General features: G+C 40.8%; 1 protein-coding gene across 3 annotated transcripts in view; it reads left to right on the plus strand.

The window, feature by feature from the left end:
- LOC137294014 (protein unc-79 homolog) overlaps positions 1-14,813 on the plus strand; it is a 49,926-nt gene that overhangs the window by 22,843 nt on the left and 12,270 nt on the right. For all 3 annotated transcript variants that reach the window (XM_067824931.1, XM_067824932.1, XM_067824933.1), the window contains exons 27-44: positions 507-557; positions 916-998; positions 1,654-1,696; positions 2,230-2,412; positions 2,869-3,013; positions 3,469-3,782; positions 4,370-4,706; positions 5,134-5,302; positions 5,627-5,860; positions 6,390-6,428; positions 6,608-6,723; positions 10,242-10,327; positions 10,800-11,039; positions 11,330-11,440; positions 11,784-11,888; positions 12,950-13,129; positions 13,402-13,580; positions 14,081-14,270. In XM_067824931.1, coding sequence (XP_067681032.1) covers positions 507-557; positions 916-998; positions 1,654-1,696; positions 2,230-2,412; positions 2,869-3,013; positions 3,469-3,782; positions 4,370-4,706; positions 5,134-5,302; positions 5,627-5,860; positions 6,390-6,428; positions 6,608-6,723; positions 10,242-10,327; positions 10,800-11,039; positions 11,330-11,440; positions 11,784-11,888; positions 12,950-13,129; positions 13,402-13,580; positions 14,081-14,270 — 2,805 coding nt within the window. The remainder of the gene's footprint in view (positions 1-506; positions 558-915; positions 999-1,653; positions 1,697-2,229; positions 2,413-2,868; positions 3,014-3,468; positions 3,783-4,369; positions 4,707-5,133; positions 5,303-5,626; positions 5,861-6,389; positions 6,429-6,607; positions 6,724-10,241; positions 10,328-10,799; positions 11,040-11,329; positions 11,441-11,783; positions 11,889-12,949; positions 13,130-13,401; positions 13,581-14,080; positions 14,271-14,813) is intronic.

Here is a 14,813-nt window from a genome sequence, read left to right on the forward strand (position 1 = left end):
GATGATAATTAGGATACACCCATAAGGTTATCAGCACTGTAATTACACTGATGTTTGTTTCTGTTCCATTCTCTTCTCACATAGACACAAATAGCTTTGAGATGTGAATGCAGTCACTCTTTAACTGAGGTTGATGTGATGTGTATGAATCAAACAGGGCTGATAATGGATGTACTAGTGATGTCACATGTCAGGTGCTCCATTGTCCAAATGCGTTAGTAGCAGGCGACTTCCTGTGGGCCTGACGATAAAATAGTAAGGCACATGTAGGTATTGAATTACATGTTGGTCTTGGGCACCTGTTGGTATTGGATCACCAGTTGGTATTGAAGCACTTGTTGGTATTGTCCACATGTCGATATTAAATTACATGTGTTTATCGGCACATGTTGGTACTGAACTGCATGTTACATTGAATTACATATGTGTATTGGGCACCTGTTGGTATTGGGTGCTATTGAAGCAAATGTTGATATTGACACTATATTGGTCATGTTGCGTTGCAGTTTATGGTGAAGGAGGAAGTGGATGATGCCAGTGAAGATGTCAAAGCTCAGGTAGGCAGTGGAGACTGGTGTGAGTGAGTGAGTGAGTGAGTGAGTGTGGACAAATGGTTTGGCCTTGCAAATGGGTGGCTGTCAGTGCTAGAATCCAACATTTTGTTGTCTGCAAACATCAAGGATCCTGGCATCCAAGAGGGAGACAACTACACACAGCTAACTAAATTCTCTCCTGATTCATGATTAACAATCAAAATTCGGATTCTAAAGAACACGCTGAAATTGACCAAAACTAATAGTTTCACAGAACATTCCAGAAATCATTGATGTTGATTGGTTTGCCAGGAGCATGGCATGAGGTTTTCGTTATATGACTCAATACTGACGTGATTGTTACCATGGTTACGTGTTTCAGAATGTTGTCTTGCGACACTTGAATGTGCTTCTGGGATACAACCAGACCGAGAAGTCCTTCAGTGTACCACCGTACAAGCTTAGGTAACTCTGAATATAGCCTGCGTATTGCCTTACAGACTGTTTCCACTTACAACTGCTATTTACATACAGTGGTTACATTGTGTGTAGTTTATATCAGGCATAAACATTATATGTTCATTTGTCAAGGGGTAATTCATATTATTCTTTATGCTCCATATTGACTCCATATGAAAAGCTCTTTACCATATAATGTCATTCTTACATATGGTAGTTAGAAAAAGATGTTCTCATCTATCACAATCAGTGCTTTAACCATTGCAAGTTCTTCAGGAATGTGTGCAGAGACACTTTCCTCATAGTGTTTTTGTTAAAAATACTTGTGAAACTTATGCTTTCAATGTTGCCCATGCTGAAGCTTAAGCAAGGCCTATGCCAAACACTGTCACTGATGTGAGAAATCTTAGATTTTGAACTGGATAGTGATAAGAATTATACCTATAATTTGTCTGGACCATCAAAGGTCAATCTGAATTGATCTCTCATATACAAAGCAATGTTTGGTTGCTTGTGAACACTGAAAGTAGTTCCTACCATATGTATCTGTAACTTAACCAGATGGATACCATTTATATATGTCAAGAAACCTGCTTTTTATGTGGTGTATTAACCTTACCTATTGTCATTATGGCTGATATCTATTGTATCTCTTTTTCAGGTCTTCAGCAGTGTTCAATGCTTTCTTGAGTGGTGTCCCCTTTGTAAGTTCAGGAAAATTTGCTCTTGTTCATTGGCACTTGGTTTCAAAATACATGATGTTCAAAGTGCATAAAGCTGGACTGATTCTGCGATAGCACCCTGTCTGGTGCTTGGATACTGTTGCAGTTCCTGCCTGTACAGCTCACTGTCATTATTGTTTCTGCTTCTTTCTGACTGGCTAGTTTGTTCTAGTTGTTAGAACATGAGGCACACTGGGTAAATTCCACTTTCTCATAAAAGAAACCAGTGATAGTATAAAGAATAGTGACTTGGAATTATGGATGATCTGTCATGGTGAATTAATGTGGAAAGTTCATCAAAAGGGTTTGATCTTCACTTTTATTCTTTTGGGATTGACAGTTCATCATTTCTGGTAGCTCTTTAATTATTCTGTCACTGTTTCGCTCATCTGATGTGACTTGTCTACAAGTCATCTGTCTTTTCAAGTGGAAGGATCTGACTTTTGCAACTGATGATCTTATATATGTTATTTATAATGTTGCTTCAGTTATTAATTACTGTTGTTGTGTTCCAGGTACTTGACCGGAACTTCAAGTTGGGCAACACCATCCTCCCGATCACCTTGCTACTGCTGCAGTACTGCCCCTCCCCCCAGCGCTATGCCTCCGACTACCAGCCCCCCAACTACACCCTGTGGTACCTGGAGCCCCATACACGCCTCTCTTGGCTCAGGGCACTGCTGGTGATATTGTATAAGGTTAGTGTGTCATGTTACATGGCCCTGGTGGGAAAATTTGTACAAGGTAGGTGGTCCAATTTGAGGGTCATTGACAGAATTTGCTGCATAAAGTACAGGTATGAGGTTGACCCAAGTTTAAGTTCTTGTAAGTCTTACTTTATGAACATTGTCCTACTTGTGCCCTGTTGTCATACTGTAGCTAGGTGGTGCTTGTAGGCTTGTAAGTTTCTGCTGATTACACTGTATAAAAGAGATGGGCCTCCTTGGCAGTTCACATAACCTATTTACTTCATTTCTATATTTAGTTCCTGTATGTCTCTTGGTTCTTTTGGTTTCACATCCTGCCATATATCAACTTTAGTACAAACAAGGATACAACCAAGCATATCTTGATTCAGAAGGAGTGATATTTCAGTGTCTTTCTGAATATTTACCCGCTTCAGAGGTGCATGATTCAGATTTTGTTTCCTGCAGTATCACATCAGCACATCGCCCGTGTCGGCCATCATCCAGACCCTGGTGCAGCTTGTCATCAACACCACCCAGGCCCAGCACCACCGCTGCAAGATCACTGAGGATGGCTTCCCCCCTCCCTCGCCCACTATACACCGCAACAAGGGTGAGTCTTATGCCAGTAACTTGTTCCATGCAGTGATCATAGGGCTGTGATGGCTGGATCTGTCCTACTTTACTATGGATCTCTGTGAGTTGTCCTCATGTACCAGGTTGGTGAGAAACTGATAATACTGCTTCTACAACAAATACTGCAATGTATAGGTACAGGAATTCAGGTCGTTTGTACTAAGGGACTGTTCATAAATAATGGCATGGGGGGATGTGGAGGGGTGGGGTGTTCAAAACATATTTATTACAAATGCAAAACTGGTGAACACCCCACGTCACCCCTACATTGTGGGAACAAAATGGGTGACAAACACACCCAGATACTATTTTTTACAGACTTCTAAAATATTGCAGAGTGCACCATTGAACAGCACACAAGCAAAATATTATTGGCCTCCAATAACGACTAGATTATTTGTCTCTGCATTCTAATTAACTGCCTGTCCACAGATCTGAGCAAGATGTCCATCAGTGACCTTGAGAACATCCAGGAAACAGACACTCCTCCCCAGAGTCCCTCGAGCTCCAAGTCTGTGCAGGAAGACAAGGCCACTGTCCATGTCCGTTCCCCACCTGGGGCCAGTGTTGTCAAGTACCTCAAGGGGCATACAGATGGTGCTGAGAGTAGCGAGGGGATGTTGTCCGATGCCGAGTGCACACCGACCCTGCCAGGAGCTAAGAAGGATGGTGTGAGGAAAGTCACCAAGTTCAGACAACCACGACGACTTGTTGAATATTCAGAACCAGATTCAGCCGATGATGAGGTAGGAGATTTTGCTGTTTGACACAACATACAGGGGCGGTTGCCATATAGTTACATGAGATCAGGAAAGACTACATTGATATAAATACAAAAAAGTTCAGCTTATATTAAATTGACTCACATCACAACTGAACCAGTCGCACATTGAATTACTGTACTGACCATGTCAGCAGACATTTTGTAGATTGTTGTCTTGTGGTAAATACATATTATAATTTTCATGAGCATTCCGCTTATATAATCCCATACACCTTCTAGTGATATATGATTCATTTTGTTGGAAAGACAATGCTGAAACTTTGGACGTCAATTGGATGTTATGGTACCCTGATAAGAGGGTTTATTGCATAGACTGTCAGGTTGTGGATTTTCTAGTTCTGAATCAATAATTCACAATCAGCTATGGCATAGCAGAAACATTTCTGTGTGTGGCATTAAATGACTAGCAAATGAACAAATAATCTGAGCTAGCCATTGGATTGCCGAAACTGTGTTATCATCTTTAAAACCAAGTTTTAAAATATTCAAGAAGCTTAGTTGAGTTAATCCGAATTGAATTCTCATAACACTACATCTCTTGTTCCACAGAAGTCTGACCACAGCAAGATCCAGGCTGAGCCCAGTCAGCAGGGGTCACCAGCATATGCCTCCGCAGTGGAGAAGAAGATGGCGCAGCAGCTGAAAGAGTTTGCAGCGTCTCAGAGTGAGGCGCAGCGGCCAAGTATTAGCATGTCTGGGGCAGCCAGCAGCAGCACCACTGAGGGATCACGTGATGCGGGAACAGTGTCGGAGATCAGTCGAGATGTCCAGAGTGAGATTGAGAGCACAGAGGAGAGTGAGAAGACCCAAACGTCAGATTGTGAGTCGGAGAAGCATCAAGTTGGAACTGACTCTGGAGGGGACGGCCCACAGGAGGATGGCAAAGGTAATCTGTTAAAGTGAGGTGAAGACAGTTTATGTGTGTGCATGCTCATGGAGTGATACCATGCTATGGTAGATCATTGATATCCCACTAACTCATTCAGCTGACCAATGAAGCATTGGGAGCCTATTGCAAACTATATCATTACTATGAGTCATATTTCTTCAAATGCTGTGTGAATTGGGGCCAAGTATTTTCCTATTCATGTGAGCACCACACAGGGTAGTGATGTGTACCATTCTGGAATGTATTTTGGTGTGCTGTGGCAAGGATCACACTGACCTTTCTAATCTGTATCAAATTGATGTAATGGAGCTCATCATTGAGATCCACACCTTTTGCTTTCAAATAATACAAAGGGATAGTTTCCAAAGTGGAGTGAGCATCTTGTAAGATGGTGGTGACAGCAACTATTTATCTTTGCTGCTAGATGAGAGCACAGAAAGTCGTAGGAGCAACGTTCTGAAGCCCAACTTCAGGCAGAGGAAGGCCAGGAGGACAGGGTTCACCACTGTGGAGCTGCAGAAGAAGTTCCCAGAGCTGAGTGAGAATGGGACAGTAACTGAAGAAGCTGTGGGCATCACTACTCGTCATTCAGGGTATGGGACACTGCTTGGTAAATCTTTTAAAATTTGTTAACAGTGGTGTAATTTAGGTTTGTTTCTACTATGCCAGTGTTTGGTGCTTGTTTTCACCAAAGTGTTAAGATCTTTGTCACTTTGGGCTTTTCCAGTTGGAGGTGCTGTGATATTATCATGATAATGTTTCAAATGAGCATTCTCATTGCAGTAACACAGCATCTTTAAGCTCCTGCAGATGAGAGTCCTGAGCATTGAACCTGATGGTCTACAGTGTAACTGTCAAGGTCGAGTTACCCCATCTGAGCCCTGTGACTAACCATTGTAGCTTGTTACTAATTTCAGACGTAAGGCTCGCAAGGCTGAGCTCCTGGCAAAGAGTCAAGCTGCCAAGAAGCAGACGGCCTCACGCTATGGGGAGAATGTGATGGTGGAGAGGTGTGCTGAGTGTGGGGCTGTGCTGGAGCAGTACGATGATGACACCATCGGCTTGTGCACCACTGTCCTTGCAACCTTCATTCACCGTGAACCAGCACTGGCAATGCCGATGTTGCTGGAGATGTTGCAGAGTGTCTCAAGGTGAGGGTTGTTCGTACCTCCTCGCTTAGAGGGGCACTCTACTGTCAAGATCCAAAGACATTAGTCTCAGCTGACATTTCTCTAATACTGCCACGTGTGATTTGAAAAGGTCTTTTCTTTCCATGATCAGTGTGATGTGGTATTTCTGCTGCATATCTGAACTGTCTCAAAATGTTCCCAATTATGTTTAAGAATAGTCCTTTTTGTTATGTTTTTATCAGTCAGTACTTTTTAAACATGTTTGAGAGTTTATTACCTGTAATGTTTAGAATACCACACGGTTGTATTTCAGTATATGTTTGATAGTCGTGGCTATTTTAGTACACTAATACAGTTAGCATTCACTTTCATGATGTTTTAACAAAATGGACACAGGAATCTTTTTTCTGGGTTCGAATTTCATGAGGTGTGTTTGGAGAAGGACTTGACCATGAAAGCTTCTTTGAAAATATGGTGATGCTGTTTTACTCTGTGTCGCTGTAGGTGATGGTGTTCAGTGGTTTTCAACATGAGTGTCTTGTTTTTTCAGTATTGCATCAGGCAGTCAGTATTCCTGGCAGGCAGAAAGGTAAGGCTGATGGCATATGTTAGTGCATGATGTGTGGAACGAAACTTTCCAATCACAGAATTTAAGAAGCTTACACTTCCAGTTGTGATTTCTCTAAACAGATGATGAATTTACGGCTCTGACATTAAGGCAATGGGTTAATACTTTGTCTGAAAGCTGTCGTATGTGTCTGTCCACAGTAGCGTGATGATGCCTGGCAACTGTGTGAGCATTGCGAGGCAGTTCCTGCGATGTGTCCTGCATCAGCTGGCACCAAATGGAATCTTTCCCATGCTGTTCACAAGTAACTTGGAAGGTGATAATTTCATCATGTCTGTTTAAACAAACTGGAGACTTTCCATTTCAGTTTGGCCCTGATTTCCTGATTTGTCCAGCCTTTTTTTCATATTACATAGGGACTACATACCAGCTAGTGGAGATTTTCACATCAGTGAAATGATTAGGGAAGATATTTTTATCACTAATATTGCACAATATTATCATAAATCAAATGTTTCTTCTTGAATTCTGCTGATACAGTGAAGTGCTTGTACTGTTTTGCCTTAGTTGTATCTCAGACCCTAAAAGTTGAATGGAAAAGGGAATTGAACTCAATCTAGAAAGACTTAGCATCAATCCTGAAATTAGGCATAGTTCTTATCCCCATTTGGAATAGAGCGGTGTCGGGTATTACCAAACAAAATTCCACATCCATATTGTATACTCAATTTACCGATCGCTACAGTATTTTTCATGTGCATGCATAGAAATGGAAACATCCTCTACCGGAAAAACAACTGTCTGCTCTTTAAATATATTTCAAAAGATGCTGAGTTGCAAAACTGATGAAAAGACAAGCCACTGGAATCACATCCTTAAACCTTGTGTGTATATCGTTGATGATGTGGCTAAGCCAAACAGTCCTTGTCAGTACTGGGATACCCCATTCTGAATATAGCAACATGTCTGTTTAAGTGCATTATGCAATTCCAAACCATAATAAAAAGCTTTGTTAGCCATATATGGACTGTACCGTCCGATCAACAGTAACTCATCATTGTGCAGACCTGTCGTCCTTTACTGAACAAGCGCCATTGACCTCAGCAATTTTCCTTACTCTACTTTATGCCCATGGCCTTTTTTGTCCCTTATTTGTTGATACTAAAACAAACAGCATTAATTACTTCATCTGGTTTATAAAGTGTCAAGACAAACACAAAACACGATCTTTATGCGAGTTTCCAGTCTCTGGTAGGTGTTAGAATTTAACTTGTCTTGTATATAAATCGTTAACTTGGGAAACGTACCCTGCTGAAAAAAACACAATGATTGTTTGATAGAAGAATCGGTTTTACTGTACAAGCTATTGTGTTCTCCCAAGCCAAATCAGACATTAACTCCAAACATTAGTTCCTGGAACAACTTACTTTTACATGTGGAACATGTTTGTTGAGGCATGTCGATAAACGTTTGAGATATTCGACCGTGACCTAATAGGAACATCAAGGGCAGTTAATTTCACGACTTTGTTGAGAGTGGTTTCGCTTAGTCTGTGAGTGACGGGCACCTTGCATGTCATTTAATTACTTTCACCCTTGTCCCTGTTGAAATACGTGAATTGTGTCTCCAAGAAAATACGTCCACATATCACAAAGTGCATACACGTTAATCATCTATTTATTTCGTGTAAATTATTTTTTTCTACTTTTTTATTTTGTTGATGTTTTTTTTGTATTTAGACGTGAAATAATGTCACTGACGCTGTATGAATTAATGCCCATATGCTAAAAATGCTAAAAGTTAATTCAACACTCTATTTAAAGGACTTTCCTTTCGAGGTTTTTTTCTGCTGATGTTTCGAATTGTGACTGCTTGCTGCGTTTTGAACAAAAATGAAGGAATATTTCTGCTGTGTTTGGGCCTACTGTTTATCAAATCATTTAACTGACATCGTTAAATTATACGTAAGTTGAATCAGATGTGCTTTTTTGTTAACATGCTACCTGTTTACCTAGCTTAACTGACCATACTTTATCAGCAGACTCGATATAGTCTGATTTATAGTTTGTAGTTCATTCAAATTGCTCTTTCACATACCTGTATTTTTCACGTTTTACTATAGTGTAGTGATCATTGCCAATCAAGAAATTTTCAGTCAGGTGGTTTAGATCAATACTGAAAGGATTTTTGTATTTGTAATAACTGATGAACCCAAGTCCTCATAATCCCCAGCGTCGTGGCCGAACTTTGGTTGTGGTGGCTATATCCAGTGTCTTTCAAAGTTGTACATGGCACTGTCATGTGAAGAATCGTTCATGATAACTTTGTTCCAGAGAGAACAAGAAAACCCCTCTGCTGTACACACGTATTAAAGACATTTTATCTGGTATGTAGTTGCTCAGCACCTGACACCCGACAAGTACCTTTTGTGCCATGAGAAGTGTGTTTGACGCATGCTCATATGCATAAATTGCGCACATATACTGGCAAAAATATGTCATGTTATGCGTTCATGGCAGTATTTGAAAGGTACATGTGTGACGTGTTTTACCTGCATGCTTAGTGGAGAATCATCATCATTAACTGGATGTTGATATAACACATCAAACAGTAACATATCTGACCTTGATTACAATGACATGTATGCTCTAATACATGTGTAATATATGGGTTATAGTAACACTATTACACTATACCGTTATAGGACGTGTACCTGGCATATCAGTATATTGAGTGAAGACACTTTTGAATATTAAGACTGTGACAATCTACAACAATCTCTATATAGACTCCCCGATTAAGATAAGACCACACCACTATACACAGTAGGTCGTCTTTCATTCTTTCTAAGATTACAGTATAATTAAGTTTATTCGGAACAAACTCTTCCTGAAATTGCAAGCAAATCTACATGAATTCCTTTTACTCATAGTGTCGAGTGAAAATAAATTCGCGGAGGACCTAAGTGCACGTTTCAATTATTGGTGGTTTTTTTTTATGTTCAACACTATTCCAGCTTTATACTGGTACGGACTAAATTATACAATATAAATAAAATATAAAATACAAAATATGGATTTCAGCATATGCAATATGACCAAAATGACTGCACTTGAGCATAAACACTTATCACAGAGGTCGTCAGCCCGACAATAGCCCGGAATAGATCAACACGAGTGTTCGGAAAAGCATGACGACTGTTCGGAATAGCCCTACGTCATTGTTCGGAATAGCCCGACGTCACTGTTCAGCAGAGCTGACAAGACTGCAAAAACTGATAGTTAGATCGCGTCAAATGTTTGCCTGAAACAGGTTTACTAGGCGGGATCAACACATCTTCACACGTGAATATGATGCACATTGAGAGGTTCGATGTGTGTATAAATTATTGTTATGTGTGATGAAACAGGGTAGGAATTGGGCTGGATGTGGTGTTAGCTGTTCGGTAATACCCGACACCGCTCTAAATTGTCTTATTTTGTACATCTTTCAGTGTAAATTTATATCTGTTTTAAGGATTTGATGTTTGTTTATATATGTACATCTTAAAAGATCAGCATGGATTTGAAAAGTGCATGTTCAAGTATCCCTCAAAATGTCTAGCATTACAGTTAAACCCTGCCCATGGGACATGTCTGATGCTTGCCTGTCTGTTAGCTGTTCCAAGAGTATAGGTATATTTCTTATGAGTGCACATGATCTTTCAAAACAGGTTTTACTTGATGTGCTACTTACTGAAATTGTTCAGGTGTTATCAGCCATCAGAGCCCGTATACTCTTCATTGCTGTCAGTGTGTATACATTGTTGTAAGTGTATGCTGTCTGCTTCTGCAGATCCCCACTTCCTAAAGACAATGGCTGCTGCCTTGGTGGACTTCAATGACCTGACCTCCCACGCCCCTCTGCAGTACCTCCTGGAGGTAGGTTAATATTTCACCAAGGTTCATGTTCCTTTGAGGTTCATGTTCCACTGAGGTTCATGTTTCACCAAGGTTCATATTCCACTGAGGTTAATGTTTCACCAAGGTTTTATTCCACTGAGGTTCATGTTTCACCAAGGTTCATGTATCACTTCACACTCACTCACTGATACAGATTACTACTAGAATGGCAAGTAAAGGGCAAATAGGTCTGACTTTAGAGGAAGATCCAACTCTCTCATTCTGATTCAATAACAAGACAAAGAGAATGAAGGTGAAAATGCTTCTGTTCAAATGTGGAGCCCTTAACTTTGCATTGTACATTTTATTAGATCTGTGACTTTTAGTCTAAGATCTTGGTGTATTTGGGCAAGGTGTGATGCCTAGCTTCTTCTGTAAGTGGGTTGCCAGAGTCAAACTCTTTAAAGCGTGGTGACCCCAGTGCTACAGTGACCACTCTATATTTCTGAAGGGCCTGAATGAGAGGAAGAATTTGCCCCAGGAGAACATCATGCTGTTGCTGGGCAACATCTGCACCTACATGAACTGCATCACCCTGGAGAGCTCAACGCCTATGTGGACCAACATCCTCACCCAGTTCGACATCTTCTTCAGACGTCTGTTGACAGTCCTGCCCAACCCATGTGACATGTCGGGGCTGCTGAAGACCATCATCTCCCTGCTAAAGATACCCAGCATCTGTAATGTCAGGGTAGGTGGCAAGGGGGTGCCGAGTGTCTGTAATGTCAGGGTAGGTGGCAAGGGGGCGTGGAGTGTCTGTAATGTGAGGTAAGTGGCAAGGGGGTAATGTCAGGGTAGGTTTGATGGAAGCATCAATTTACTTGATGCTATATTTACTCAGTTTAGCCATTTGCAACTCTCCACAATTATAATGAAGCTGTCATCATGATGTTGTTGTCGATGTTTGAAGTGTTCCACACCAAGCAGGTGAGTGACAGAGCCTTGTCTTTTGCTGAAAGAGTTCACGGTAATTCTTTTCAGGGTATATTGGAGCCATTCTCAAAGCTTCTGAGCTTTGCCATCCAGAACTGTCCTTTCAAGCTGCAGCAGCTGTTGGATGTGTGCTACATGTGCAACAGGGCCTTTTCCAGGGTGAGTATCGTGTCAGTCTTAAGGGGGGATTCAGGGTTACAATAGTCATAGCCTTAGGTTTTTGTCAGAGTTCACTTTGTGACTTGGTTTGTTCATTACACTATAAAGGCATGGATCATTGCTTATGAGGTCAATCACTGGTTTGTCTGGTCCTCAGTAGTAATCAGTGCTAGATTGGATTTGCAGTGTAACAAACAGACAAAAAACAAAACAAGGAACCTCATTCCTTGAAGATTTCATGAGCATTAAGTGAGTGACAGTTGTATCTCTGATTATGAGGATTTTGTTAAAGAATCAGCACTACTTAATCCTGTTATTAGAACTGTCTTTCAATTTGTGTTAGGAGCGAGACAAGTTGATCCTGACTCGTACAGTGATATATGAGTTGGTCCAAGCCCTCAAGTTCAAGACCAGTCTGCCGGACGAGAATGCCTTGCTTCTTGTGCAGGTAACATATGATTGCAACAGGAATACTGATGGGTGAAACTTTCTGTTTATGTGCCATGTCTTTCCTACTCTTTAGTCTTGTTATTGCAGATATCAGGGGTCAAACTATAATTGGTTTATGTCTGAGGTGGTCTGGTAGCGGTTAAAGAGTTTGCTTGTCATTTTTATTATTAGCGCCTCGTCTGTCCGTACGTCCATCCGTCCGTAATCATTTTGTTTTGGTAGCCCAACTCAGAAACCGTTCAATATTTTTAGACCAAACTTGATAGAAATAATAATCTGGAACTATGGTTGTGCCTTTTGCTATATACAAATTTTTGGCATTTTTATTTTTATTTACTTTTTCCATGGAACATTTTGGTGTTAGTCTAATGGTGGGGGGAGTTTGTTTCTGGAGAACTGAAAAAAAACGTTATATATTTTTCTGCAAAACTTGGTAGATATATCAATCAGAACCTGAAGTTGTGGCTTTTGGTATTTACAGGTTTTTGTGATTTATTATTTTCTTGGTTTCCATGGAAACGTTTCAGACTTTGTCTCAAAAGTGAGAGGTGTGTTTCGTTTCCATGGCACATCTCAAAAACTAATATCTGTCAGCAAAAGTTGTTAGATATGTATAGCAGATCCCAAAGTGGTGCCTCTTGCTCTTTACAGGTTTCTGTGATTTATTATTATTTTCTCGGTTTCCATAAAAACGTTTTGGACTTAGTCTCAAAATGGCGGGATGGGTTTCATTTCTGTAGCAGAACTCAAAACCGTTCAATATTTTTCTTGAAAACTTGGTAGATATGTATAGCAGACCCCAAAGTGGTGCCTTTTGCTATTTACAGGTTTTTGTGATTTATCAATTTCCCAGTTTCCATGGAAACGTTTTGGACTTAGTCTCAAAATGGAGGGATGAGCTTCGTTTTCGTATCTTTCAACAGATCTTTGCAGATGTATGAGACAGATCTTGAAGTGGTGCCTTTTACTGTTTACAGATATATAGCATTTATATTTTTCATGACTTCCATGGAAACAATTCAAACATCTTCTGATGACTCCTGTCTACTTGTGTGACAGTTTCTGGTCCTGGACACTGGGGGCACGATCTGCTTGTCTCACTCCGTGGATGATGCAGCCATGTTGTACAACTACCAGTCCCAGTCTCTGGTCAGCACATGTGCAGCCGAGTGTATGCGGCAGCACCTTAATGATGCCATGGAGTTCATCACTGATCTACACACACTCACAAAAGTCAAGGTGACTATATCTGTTAATTAAGAATCAAGATAATCATGTTTTGTGATAAACAAACTTGAGGATTAACCCATGCTTGAGTTAATGTGGATCCCAAGGGAGCAGTGTCTGATCTTGGTGATGGGGTGTCTTAGTCCTGGGTCAGATGGTTGTATTCATGAGCCATTGCATGCAGAAAAGTTTGGTTGACCTATCTTGAATATTGCTGACTAAACGTCCAACCTCTCATTTCAACAAGTTTTGAATCTCTTAAAAGACTATTTTTACACTTTCAGAGTATAATGAAAGGTGGGGCAGCCAACAGCCTGAATGAAGACACTCTTGGCAGTCAACTGAAGTCAGGAATGGCCCAGTACGTAGCGCTGGAGATCACTCGAGGCAATGGCCGTGACAACCGTGCCATCTCACGTTACTTGCCTTGGCTGTACCATCCTCCTTCCGCCATGCAGCAAGGGTAAGAACTACACCTGCTTGTCTGTGAAGCTAATAATGGGATTGGGTGCTCACAGATCCTGGTTGATAGTTGACTGTGTCATTATTGCATCAGTTAATGCTCCTGAGGTCAATCACTTGATTGTCTGGTCCAGCATATTATTTTCAGAAAACCATTTTACAGCTGGAATATTGTTTAATGTGGTGTTAGACGACAAAGAAACAAACCCGTCTGCCAGTGTTTAGCTGTAATACACAGTTATGAGATATGTTGAATAATGTGTTGATAATTCAAGGTGTAACGTAGTTGTACTTGAAAGCAAATGAAAATGGAACTACTTTATTGCATAGAAAATTCCATATAAATCCAAACCCAGATTGGGAAATATGAAGATTGTTCTTCAATTGAATTGCATTTACATTTTGAATAAGATTCTTTGGGATCAATTTATATCAGTTTTGTCAGATTGGTGAGTTTTGCATTTCTTGCCTGTAATGTCAAGTCTCATTTTCATCATTTAGACCAAAGGAGTTTATTGACTGCATCGGACACATTCGGCTTCTGTCCTGGCTTCTGATTGGCTCACTGACTCACACGGCTGTCACCGAGGGCGCTGCTCCTATATCCTGTCTTCCGGTGCCACTAGAGGCAGGGTGCCACATCTCAGAGCATGTCCTCGTCATTGTCACAGGCTTTGCTGAACAGTCCAAGGTGAGGACTGCTCATGTTAATTAAATAACAGTTATTTTTAATTCACTCTGTAAAGTTCCAAGCACTGTTATTACCTTGGTCTGTGAGCCAGTGTGTACTCAATGTTCGTTCTCAACTCCCCGGGTGTTCACAACCCAAACTACCTCAGGGCCGTCTGAAGGTTATCAGTCACATTGCATATCTCCTACTGGGTGCCCATGTACTGCATGTTAAACAGAGGCATATTACAAACAAAGTCACTTCACTTTGGAACCATCATGTGTGCTATGTGTCTTTTTCCCCTTCATTTTGGGCTAGAATTGGCACCCATCAACCAATGCTGCTTTGTTAGGTGACCAAATAGATCAGAGTCAGACTCACTGAGCAGTTATCTTGTTCTCATACATCAACAGTATGGAAAGTTGCTCACAGCTTCTATCACTGGGTTGTCTGGTCCAGACTTAATTAATTACAGGCTGCTGTTATACAGATAGCTGAGTGTGGTGGCAGACATCATTGTTGCCTTTATAAAATCTTTAACCTGAGTTATTTAGATATTTTCCT

The sequence above is a fragment of the Haliotis asinina genome, chromosome 8 (assembly GCF_037392515.1).
Source record: "Haliotis asinina isolate JCU_RB_2024 chromosome 8, JCU_Hal_asi_v2, whole genome shotgun sequence".
Classification (NCBI taxonomy): domain Eukaryota; kingdom Metazoa; phylum Mollusca; class Gastropoda; order Lepetellida; family Haliotidae; genus Haliotis; species Haliotis asinina.